At 37.6% G+C, this 12140-nt stretch overlaps 1 protein-coding gene across 3 annotated transcripts in view; it reads right to left on the bottom strand.

Moving 5' to 3' along the window:
• Positions 1 to 5328: 5328 nt before the first annotated feature.
• arhgap5 (Rho GTPase activating protein 5) overlaps positions 5329 to 12140 on the bottom strand; it is an 80734-nt gene continuing 73922 nt past the window's right edge. For all 3 annotated transcript variants that reach the window (XM_072568966.1, XM_072568968.1, XM_072568969.1), the window contains exons 6-7: positions 11495 to 11600; positions 5329 to 7343 (exon numbers count right to left, since the gene is read on the bottom strand). In XM_072568966.1, coding sequence (XP_072425067.1) covers positions 7037 to 7343; positions 11495 to 11600 — 413 coding nt within the window. In that variant the 3' untranslated portion in view covers positions 5329 to 7036. The remainder of the gene's footprint in view (positions 7344 to 11494; positions 11601 to 12140) is intronic.

Raw genomic sequence — 12140 nt, forward strand, 5'->3', positions numbered from 1 at the left:
TGAGGTCTTTTTGGATGTAGGCTTGCTCGCTAAGTTGGAAGGTTCCAATTTTCATTACCCTACTCGGTAACATCTTCAGTGGGCCTCAGGCGAAGCAATGCTGAAAATTCCTGCTTTCTATTTGTGTTTGGGTTTCTTTGGGTTGGTGATGTCATTCCCTGTGGTTATGTCATTTCCTGTGGTGAAGTCACTTCCAGTTCCTTTTCTCAGGGGATGGTAGATGGGATCTACCTCCATGTGATTATTGATAGAGTTCTGGTTGAAATGCTATGCCTCTAGGAATTCTCAAGCGTGTCTTTGTTTGGCTTGTCCTAGGATGGATGTGTTGTCCCAGTCGAAGTGGTGTCCTTCCTCATCCGCCTGAGGCCCACTGAAGATGTTACCTAGTACGGTAACGAAACATCTGGAAATGAACCTTCCAGCTCATCAAGCAAACCTACATCCAAAATTTTATATGTTTCTGTAAGATTCATCGCCCATTCTTCTAAATTCCAATGAGTCGAGTCCCAGTCTACTCAATCTCTCCTCATAAACCAAACCTCTCAATCTGGAATCAACCTAGTGAAGGTCCTCTGCACTCCCTCTAGTGCCAGTACATCCTTCTCAAGTAAGGAGACCAAAACTGTACAAGGTACGCCAGGTGTGACCTCACCAGCACCCTATACAGCTACAGCGTAACCTCCCTGTTTGTAAACTCCAGCAATGAAGGATAATATTCCATTTGCCTTCTGTGAACGATGAATAACCATGTTATTCATGCACAAGGACATCAAAGTCCCTCTGCACAGCAGCTTGCTAAAAATTTTAGTAATAGTCAGTTTTATTGTTATTCTACCAAAATGGATGACATTTACCAACATTGTACTCTATTTGCCAGACCCTTGCCTATCTATGTCCCTCTGTACACTTTGCTCTACCACTTGTCTTAAGTGCCATCTGCAAACTTTCACACACGACACTTCGTCTCTAACTCCAAATCATCTATGCAAATTATAAACAATTGCGGTCCCAACACACCGGAGGCATACCACTAGCCAACTAGAAAACCACTCATGTATCCCTACTATTTGCTTTCTGGTGGTTAATGAATTCTCTATCCAGGCTAAAACATTACCCAGAACACTAAGCACTTCATCTTATGTAGCAACCTTTTCTGTGGCAGCTTGTTGAATAACTTCTGGAAATCCAAATGTACCACATCAACCAGTTCCCCATTGCCCACAGTGCTCATAATGTCCTCAAAGAATCCTAATAAATAAGTTAAATATGACCTGCATTCATGAACTCATACTGCATCTGCCCAACAGGACAACTTCTATCCAAATATCTTGCTATTTCTTCCTTAATGTTAGTTTAACTTCTGTAGATTCTACCACCTTTTCAAACAGTGATGTCACATTTGCTGTTTTTCAATCTGTTGGAACTGTCCCAGAGTCCAACAACTTTTGGTAAATTACCACCAGCGCATTTGCTATTTCCCCACCATCTCTTTTAGTATCCTGGGATGCATTCCATCAGGGCAAGGAGACTGGCCTATCTTTCACCCCATTAGCTTACCCAACACTACCTCTTTGGTGATAATGATCATTTCTCGGTCCTCACCTGCCACAGCCTCCTTGTCATCAATTGTTGGCATGTTATTTGCATCTTCCATTGTAAAGACCGACAGAAATACCTGTCCAATGCTTCGGCCATTTCCTCATTCCCCATTATTAAATCCCCTTTCTTATCCTCTAAAACACCAATGTTTACCACAGCCACACTTTTTCAATTTATAGATTTGTAGAAACTTTTGCTATGTTTTAGATTATGAGAGTAAGATAGTTCATAATATATCTTACGTTTATAATATTTTTCATTGTTTTCTGTTGACCTTTAAAGATTTCCCAACCCTCTAGCTTTCCACTAACTTTTGCCACTTTGTATGCATTAGCTTTCAATTTTATAAAGGAATGTATTTTCACAGTGATCCATGGCTAATCATCCCTTTTTCTACAGTCCTTTCATTTCACTGGTATACACTTTTGTTGAGCACTGTGAAATATCACTTTGAAATTCCTTCCTTGCTCTTCAACTGTCCCACCATATTGTCTTTGCTCCCAATCTACCATCGCCAACTCCTCTCTCATCCCATTGCAGTCTCCTTTGTTTAAGCACAAGACTCTAGTATTGGATTTTACCTGCTCATCCTCCAACTGTATTTTAAAGACAACCATACTGAGACCACTCCTTCTGAGAGGATCCCCAACTTTGAGATAATTAATTATTTGTCTCATTACACTGCACCAGATCTAGGATAGTTTGTTCCCTTACAGATTCCATTTCATACTGTTTGAGGAAATTATCGCAGATATAGTCAATGAACTCCTCCTTGATGTCATCCTCAAGTATCAGAGCTACACTATCTCACTTTCCTTCCTATCTATCCTTCTGAGTAGTCTGATATCCCTGGATATTTGTGACCACCCTGCAACTGTGCCTCTGCAATGGCCACTAAATCATATCCATACCCAAACTCATTTATCTTGTCAAATTGTATGAGCATTCAGGTAAAGTACCCTTATGCTAATTTTTATACCTTTTTGAATCTTAATACCTCCACCAGAAGAACCTTTCTTTAAAACACTTTTTCTGCCATTCACTGGTTTCCACTCATCTTAGTGCCACACTATTCAGCTTTTTCTTTTATTTAGTACCTTGATTCCCTTTTTCCTTACACCCGCACCCACTCTAGCTAACTCAGATCCTCCCCTGAGGTTCCCACCCCCTGCCAAACCAATTTAAAGTCCGTTCAACAGTGCTAGCAAAACCAACCACAAGAATATTGGTCCTGTCACAATTTGGGTGAAGATCATCCCTCTTGAACAGATCCCATCTTACCCAGAAACGGTTCCAGTTATTCAGAAATCTAAAACCCTCCCTTCTATACCACTCTCCCAGCCATGTATTAAACTACCTTATTTGGCAAATCCATAGTCTCATCAGCACATGGCACAGGCAGTAATCTGGAGATTACTACCTTTGAGGTCCTAGCTTTCAATCTGGCTCCTAACTCCCTAAATTCAGCCTTCAGGATCTCATCCCTCTTCTTACCCTCATCAATACCATGTGCCACAACCACTGGCTAGTTCCTTTACCCTTCCCAAAATGTCCTGTAGTTGCTCAGTAACCAGAGAGGTGCCACGCCTCCCTGTTGTCACTAGAGCAGCTGCAGAAGCACCTCTCTGTTCCCCTACTAAATCTTCTACCACTACAGTCCTAACCACCATTTCCTCCCCACTCTGTGTAGCTGAGTGTCACACAGTGCTGCAGGTTTTGCAAATCCCTAAGGCATTATCACAAATACCAGAACTCAGCACAGAGTATCGATTGGCAATTCGGATTGCCTTTGGGAACTCCTGCACTATCTGCTTCAATTTATGCCTCATGAGATTGTCACCCATTCCCTCTCCTCTGCACCCTTTTACACTCCAGGTGCTATCCATGTAACTCTCGTTCTCCTGGATGCTCCTCAGTACTGCCACTTTACAAGTCAGTAACAGTATCATCCTCACCTTTTTAAAATCTTTTTGCAGAAAATTCATTGTTATAACCTAGCATCATGCTAAATATTTCAGCTTTTTTTTTTACTGTTTCCAAGTTTCTACATATGACTGCCAATAACTAAACTGTTCAGGAATATGAAGCTGCACTTAGTTCAGAAAATAATTGCTTCAACTGAATAAATATTGTCCAAGTTAAAGATTCTTCTATCCATGAGAACACTTGCAAATTAATTTGCTACCAAAATTTCAGTTTTTCCACAAATGGTACTACCAATTTATTGTACAGGCAGTGAGCTGATTAATTAATCTCTAATATACCACTGCTGCCCATTTAACCAGTATTAACATACAAGATGTCTAACATAGCATAAGATGCCAAGGAACTTCACTGTGGAGTTATCAAAACAAAATCCACTAAATAAGAATACAGTTTTAGGATATGACCAAAAGCATGGTCAAAGAGATAAGTTTGAAGGAACAACTTAAACAAGAAAGTGAGGGACAGAGATTTGGGAAGGGCATTTCAGAACTTTGTTTTCCATTCAATAATGGAACTATTCAAATTGGTGTGCTGCTGGAGAAGTGCAGATATCTCATAGATTCTGTCACATTCTTTTGACATTCTGACAGGATACTATAGCCCACTCTTCAATCATCTCAAAAGCCCCTCCTGTTTCCATAGTACTTTTCCACCACAAGCACTATGGGATACTCAGCTGCACAGAGTGGGGAGGAAACGGTGGTTAGGACTGTAGTGGTAGGAGACTCAATATTTAGGGGAACAGAGGGGTGCTTCTGCAGCCGCCTTCAGTCTAACAAAGATGGCGCCTTTCCTCTTTCCTTCAGGCCCACCACACTGACTCAACACACCTTTACCTAAAATCTATTGGATCTCTTTCCTCAATTCAGATGAAAGGCCAGAAACCTGAAATATCTGGCTATGTCTGACATTTTCTATTTTATCTTAGACTTACAGCACTTCATTTCCTTTTCTGGAGTATCGTGAGACTGCAGGAGTTGAGAGATATGGATGGTTGAGACATTGGAGGGATTTGAAAACATGCACAAGAACTTTAAAATCAAGGCATTGCTTAACTTGCAGGTGGGGCTGGGGTGGGAGGAGAGAGAGAGAGAGACCACGAGAGGGAGAGAGAAATAGGAGCGACAATTAATGATTTTCTGCCTCTGTCCTACATTGCATCAAGTTTTTGGTGACCACAGGTTTGTAAATGGTAGAATGAGAGGGGCCAGAAGTGCCTTAGAATTGTCAATTTTAGAAGTAAGAATGGCACGGATTTCAGAATTAACTCACCTTATAGGGACCAAACTTGCCAATCCTACTCAGGATATAAAGGTACAGTTCGTTATGTTAATTTGATATTGTACCTTTAAAGTCCTAAACTGAACATTTAAAACAATCTAAGTGTTAGGTTTTTTAAGGTAGTGAATAGTAGATGTCTCTGCTATGAAGTACTGTAGGTTGTTCCAATAATGGTCAGTAGCTCATGTAGGCACTCAATACAGGATTCAAACTCTAAGCTAGCAAGTTATAACAACCACAAGTAGTTCCACTATTACTTGGATATATCTATCAATCGAGAAAAACAAACCCTCGATCTTTGGTTAAGAAGGTTAAATGTCACCTGCAGTATACATGCTCTTTGGTGTAATTTAGATGTTTTATGAAGAATGGTGCAATATGCAAAAAAATGCCATTTTCAGCAGTGCCACAGTTCATAGAAAAAAGATTTTATTAAGGAAAGTGGAGTACAAACTCTTAAGATTTGCTTCTCAAATGATTTATTTACTATAATACATTGTAGCTGATGCCAAAATCTTAAGAGTTTTCACGTCAGTCCCACTGAGGCAATTAACAACACTGAGCAAATTGAGTTGTTTTCATAGTCAACTAGCACCCAAACCTACACAAAACATATACTAGCAGCAGAATGTGTTTCAAATGATTAACAATTCTCTGAAAAGAATAGTATTCTGATAATATCTGCAAATAGTTGCAAACATTAATTGACTGTTCCAGAACTAAAGTAGAATTGATGCTATTCATACAGCCAGTTTCCCCATCAAATACTGATTACATTCCATCCAGCTCACCAATTTATTTTACATTAACTTTCAGGAAAACTTACAGCACTTACTCAAATTAACAAACCTTCTACTTAAAGCAGAATCATTTTACAGCAAAATGGGTACCGATTTGAAAAAAGTGTTTTCTTTTTAAAACAAGTTGTTACATACATATAATTTGAACAATGTAAGCTAAAATAATATTCTAAATAAATTTTAGTACAAAATACCACAGGAAGTAACAGGAATACAAGCTTTACAAAATTATACATGAACTGTGTGTAATTCCCAATACCCAAAATATTTATTGCTATGTTAGCAATATTTAAGTCATAACAGGTTACTTGTAAGGGTCACATTAAAATGAGTTAACAGAAACAAGCAGCACTTGTAGCTATTTAATACACCATCTTTTTTGCAAACACAACATGTGAAAGCCATATAATTGAAGATTATGGAAAGATTTACAATCTCATATGAAAAATGACTTTTCTATACACCCAATATTTTCCTCTTTCATTCCAAAGAGGAAAATTATTTCTAAAAATGCATTAGGATAAGGTACAAGACCAACCATGAATTAAACACATGCATTATTTTTCAACAATTAAGGATACTATAAAAGTCTACATTTTATCCTTTAAATGAAACAAATGCAATAAGACATACAGGATAAAATGATGGTAATTTTAAGCTCAGTTTTTTTTCTCTTGAACTGATCCTTATTGTGCTGTTGATCATTAAAATAAATGGATTCTTCCAATAACAAAAAGAATCACCACAGTTCTATTACCAGTAAACAGAAGGTGCAGTAGACATCAAGTCTTTTATAGTACACCTGGTATTTTTTTCTTAAAACTACATTTTCAGAAGCAGTGCAAATGTTGGGAGGCTGCTAATGACAGCATGTCCATCTACCCACCCACACAAATATGTAAGGACACAAACACAATGACTCCCCAAACAGCACAAATAAAAGGTCAAATCCAGTTGGAATATTTTTATATTATATTGTTGACTGAGAAATATATTTGACTTCATTTTGTACAATTTAGTGTATACATAAACTCTGTTATTCACAACTGTCAAAAGGTTTGTGAAGAAAACAACCACACAAAAAAAAATCCACAGAAACTGTCAAGAATGCTTTTCTTTCATGCAGCAAGTGGAATGTATTTATTGCAGCCAGTTTGTTTTATACACAGTCATTTTAGAAATTCCATTAATATCCACACTTACAACTGTCTCCTTTGGTAAGTGAAGAAAGGAATGCTAAATTGATCTTAAAGCAATGTTGCTACTATAGTTTGCAAATGCGTAATCACTTTAGGTCTTCCAAACTTTAGCAATTGGACTGTCAAATACCCAGTTTAGTGCTTCTATAATGATATCTCTTGTTATTTTGCTCATATGATATCAAGCTGATCTGTCTGCATCTGTGTTTGAAACTGTTGAGATGCTGGCGGTGGTGGCAACGACGGCAGTGGTAACAATGGTTCTACCAACTGACCTGTGCAAGGCTCCTCAGGAGGAGTGACTGTTTCTACAATTTCTCCATCATAAAAGAGGAACTGGTATTGCTGAATAAACGTCTCAATTGCAGACTGATTCACTGCAGCATTGGTCAGGCCATCTGGTCTCAGGAAGGTAGGCCAAAAACAAATGGCAAGATTATCTGCTATCATACGATTTGTTTTACTCTGCTGACTAACCCTGCAGAAAGCACAACAAAAATATCAGGTCTAGTTTTAAAACAACTATATCAGTAAAACAAATGTTAATCATGAAAGTTGTTAATCATGAAAGTTCAGACTCAGACCTCCTGTTCTCGTTGAGATGACTAAATAGTTTTTAAGCGGTCACTATACTGAAATAAAATACAACAAACATTAAAGGTTTACAACCTTCCAGTACAGAATTAAATATTGTTGATAATTAATTAAGATTTCATATTTATTAACATAGAAAGCATCGTTTCAAATACGCAATTTTTTAACCACATATGTTCAAGACAGTCAGTTAATAGTGTATATCGTAACATTTTGGAAGAAACAACCTGGTCAGAAGTATATTCAACCAAGGATAAAGTCATGCTCACAGCTTATTTGGTACATATTTGGATACATATACTGTACTTGACATATAAATGTCAATTATTTGTTCCTTCAATTTTTTTGTGGTAATGTTAGACAAGCATTTGATTAAGTGGCATATTATAGCAGCATATATAACCATATAATAAGTGCCAGCAAAACTGAAACCCATGGGATGAAATTATGATGGTTAACAGTTGTTTCCAGATTGGAGGAGGTATACAGCAAGGCTCCAAAAATGTCATTACTAGGACCGTGGCTTTTCTTAATTTACAAATGACCTTGGTTTGGGTATACAGGGAACAACTTCAAAATTTGCAGATGACAAAAACCTGGGAGGAACAGTGGACATTGAGGGTGATTGTTAATGACAAGAGCATACAAACAAGCTGGTGGAGTTAGTTGACACCATCATATGAAATTTAATGTAGTGAAGTGCAATGTGATGTGTTTTAAGGTGGCTGAGGGGATAATTTTAAAGATGAAGCTAACATAAGGGACTTGGAAGTACAAGTGTACAAATCATTGACATTGGTAGACCAGATCGAAAATGCAGTCAATAAGGTATACAGGACCCCATATTAGTAACAAGTACAAAAGCAAGTAAATTATAATGATCCTTCATAAAATACTTGCTCAGTCTCAAATGGAGTATTGTAAGAATTCTCACTTTAGGAAGGATGTCTGGTTACAGAGAAAAAAATAATTACATGAATGATTTCAGGAATCAAGGAGGTTCGGTCATCTTTTAAAAAATTAAGAGGAGACATGTGGATTTAATCGAGAAACTAGTTTCAATGTTGGGAGGATCAAGCACCAGGACCCCACTTTACAGGAATAGCAGAACAAAAGTTCACATGAAGAACTTTTTTTTTTGCAGACAATGTTTAAGATTTGGAATGCATTACCTGAGCATGTGTAGAGAAAATGCAATTGTGGGGTCCAAAAGGGAACTATGTACAAAGCCAAAAACAAAAAGAAATTGTACAACTATGGTAAAAAAAGTAAGGGATGTATATCAGTTTTTAGAAAGGCTGCCATAGATAAGCAAATAGTCTCATTCTGTACTGTAACCAACTATGCTTTTATGAAAAACCTAAACTGAAATATAACTGTATAATGAATCACAAAAACATTGCATTATCAAGCAAGACGTGCTGATAAAATTATGAATACAATAAAATCAGCATTAGACAATGCAAAACACATCAGCAAGACTACCAAAAGCTTTCTCCAAATTTTGTGTTTGGACTGCACAACATAACTTGTAAAAGACAACTGTCAAACTCAGTACCTTCCATTCATACTCAGGGTTAAGGACCAGCTCCTCTTAAGATGGAAAGGTAACATACAATTCAAATGCCTGGAGGAAATAAACTACTGACCTGTCGATACTCATTCCCTTTTTCCAAAAATACATGAATATATGATTTAATCTACTTCATTGCAGAGTCACATTTATTGCTGGGAAGTTGGTGCATTCAACTCTTACATTCGTCCCTTTTTATTTTGCATACCTGAAATGCCCCAGTTCACTATTTTAAGCTGCTTTTTCTAAGAAATGGAATTGTCCACAAATAAGTCATGAGTATTTACACTCTTATCCATGCCCAGTCTCTAAGAAAGAAAGGGAACATTTTGTCTTATTGGGTATAAACTGTGCACAAAGAGATCTGAGGGTCATCAATTGCCAGGGATAAACAGGGCTATTATTCGCTGTTCTAAACCTTGGATACTGCTTTTCCTACCAAAGATTGAATGGTGGTGAACAATTAAGCAACCAACTAAGCAATATCTCAATGCTGACAGAGACCAGCCCTTAAAAGGCAAGCCCAAAGACATCACTACAGGAATGTAATACGCCCAACAATCTTCAACTGGCCTATCAATAAACCTTCCTCTATCTGAAGTAGGACTGCTTACTCATGATTATGCGGTGTTATTTTCATTCAGAACTCCTCAGGTACTGAAAAATGTGATGTAATATTTAGCAAAATCCATACAACTTTCAATCATGATAAATGACAAGCTCGAAACTTCCAAACAATGGCCTCTCCAACAAGACAGTCCAACTCCCACCTTCCTGTGACATTCATAATACTATCATCATCAAATCCCTCACTAACACTGGCCAGGAACTTCATATAAATACTGACACAGTAACAGGTCAGAGGTTGGATATTCTACATCAAATGACTCACCTCCAAGCTTATCCATTTCTTTTCCTACAAGGTACAAGTCAGGAATGTGATGGACGAATGCCATTGCAACAACAATTTAGGGAAGGCATAGTGGTGTCACTGGACCTAGTAACCAAGGTCACCAGACAAGGCTCTGGGGACAAGCATTCAAATCCCAACCTGATTCATTAGTGTCCTTTATGGAAGAAAATAAGCATTTCCTACCTAGTCTGGCCAATGAGTGACTACAGACACATAATATGTTGACTCTTAACTGCCCTCAATTAGGGATGGATTATAAATGCTGGCTGAATCATCGATACCCACATTCCATGAATGAATTAAAAAGTTCAAAATATGATGGCAACTTTGATGACATTGAGCCTATCATTGACCAGAACACTATCAACCATCTTCAACTGCTCCTCCCACTAGTAAAGTACCTTGAATGCAGCATCTACATGATGCATTGCAGCAACTTGCCAAAGCTAGTTTAGCAGCTTCTTTCAATATAGTGACTGCTACCACCTAGACAAGGACAGGGGACACATGAAATCACCACCACAAATTGACCTTGCCGACTTGGAAACATGTGTACTTTACCACTGGGTCAATATCTGGTAACTGCCTAGCGAAAAGGAGTAAAGCACCACCTTCTAAAGGACTGCAGTGGTTTATCAAGGTGGCTCATTATTACCTTCCCAAGGGCATCTAGATATTGGTTATAAAACCTGCCTTGCCAGTGGTGCCAAGAATAAAAAAAAGAGGAATTGTCTCTTAAATGGTCTGTGAACCTACTGTTGTATATTTGGAAGAATCTAATGCTTCTTCCATGTAACTCATTACAATGAGCATGGAGGCAACATGTTTATTACAACGGTGTTAAGTACTTTGCAGGGATTAACCAATTTCTGCTGTACAAACATCATGTTCATTCAAATTAAAGGGATATTGTAAGCAGTCTGTTTTACAATTAATTAGGTTTAAGGTTTCGAAAAGGTTCTTCCGGTGAAAATTTGGGTTATGTGAGAATTTAAAATAACATGGGGCTTTGGAGAATTCCTTTGGGGAGTTAAGTGCTCAAACATTTTTGCAACAATTGATTGATGGGAAAGCTCTGATAATCTTATGTCTGAAAAGCAACTTGCATTTTGAAGATGTCATTTTGTAGTGTGGCATCCATTGTGTTACCTTGTTGAGAGAGATTCGGACTCGGTGTTATCTGCTGATATCAATAGATTTCTTTCACAACTCTATTTTACTCAAGTATTACTTCAGTTAAACAATTAGAGCTGATTGAGTTAAGTTATGCAAACATCATTTCATTGTTGACAGCAAAATCCAGTCATGTACTCCAAAAGATAAGGCAACCAAATTCACAAGTTTCAGCCCAATCTGAAAAATTGCATATTCATTGCATCCTTATGAGGACAAATTCCTCCAGACTGAAATCTCTTCCTTCAAACACTACCAGAAATGCTTACTTGTCATCTTCACCCGAGTCAAGCGTCTTTAGTTTGTATTCTACATATTAAAGAAAGTTTGCCTCTTTGATCTAATTTTTCAGTAACCAGATAAGCTTTTGACCTACCTGTTTAAATGGGTAATAATGTATTTGAAAACTTCATAGTTTACTGCAGGAAACTTCTTCAACAATTCCTTGAGAGCATTCAGCTTTTCTGTCCTGTCTGTCAGTCCTGCAAGATTAAAAAAAAGTTTTACTTTTTTCTCCTTTATTATCAATTTATTTTGGCAAAAACTTTCATTGTTCCAAGATCAATCCTTAGGAGATAAACATTTGGCAGTATAGGTGAAATGAACACATAACCAGCTAGCCCTACAGTTCCTTGCTTTGTAAGGTGTCTTTGTTGGTCTAACAAGTCATTCTTCAAGTACTAAAAGAATTTACATATTCAGTGGAAATAGAAGAAAAAGCATAATGACGGTACATCCTTGACACTGACACCAGTGATACATTTTTGATTCTCCCTCTCTGAAATGCACTCCACTCTGTGCATCCTCCCTGCCCAGAGAACCAAACATTGAGATGACTTTATCAACCAATTTACAGGTCAGAAAAGGATACTTATTGGAGTGCGCTTAGTTCATTATGATAGGCTTGTTCAAAAAAACAAGCATTCACTAGAAAAATTGTTAAGGGCAAGTGTGATACCTAGAAATTTTGAACAAATGACTTGCAAATTAAAAAGAAAATCAAGTGCTGCATTCTGTTGAGT

This window comes from Chiloscyllium punctatum, chromosome 4, assembly GCF_047496795.1.
Source record: "Chiloscyllium punctatum isolate Juve2018m chromosome 4, sChiPun1.3, whole genome shotgun sequence".
Taxonomy (NCBI): Eukaryota; Metazoa; Chordata; class Chondrichthyes; order Orectolobiformes; family Hemiscylliidae; genus Chiloscyllium; species Chiloscyllium punctatum.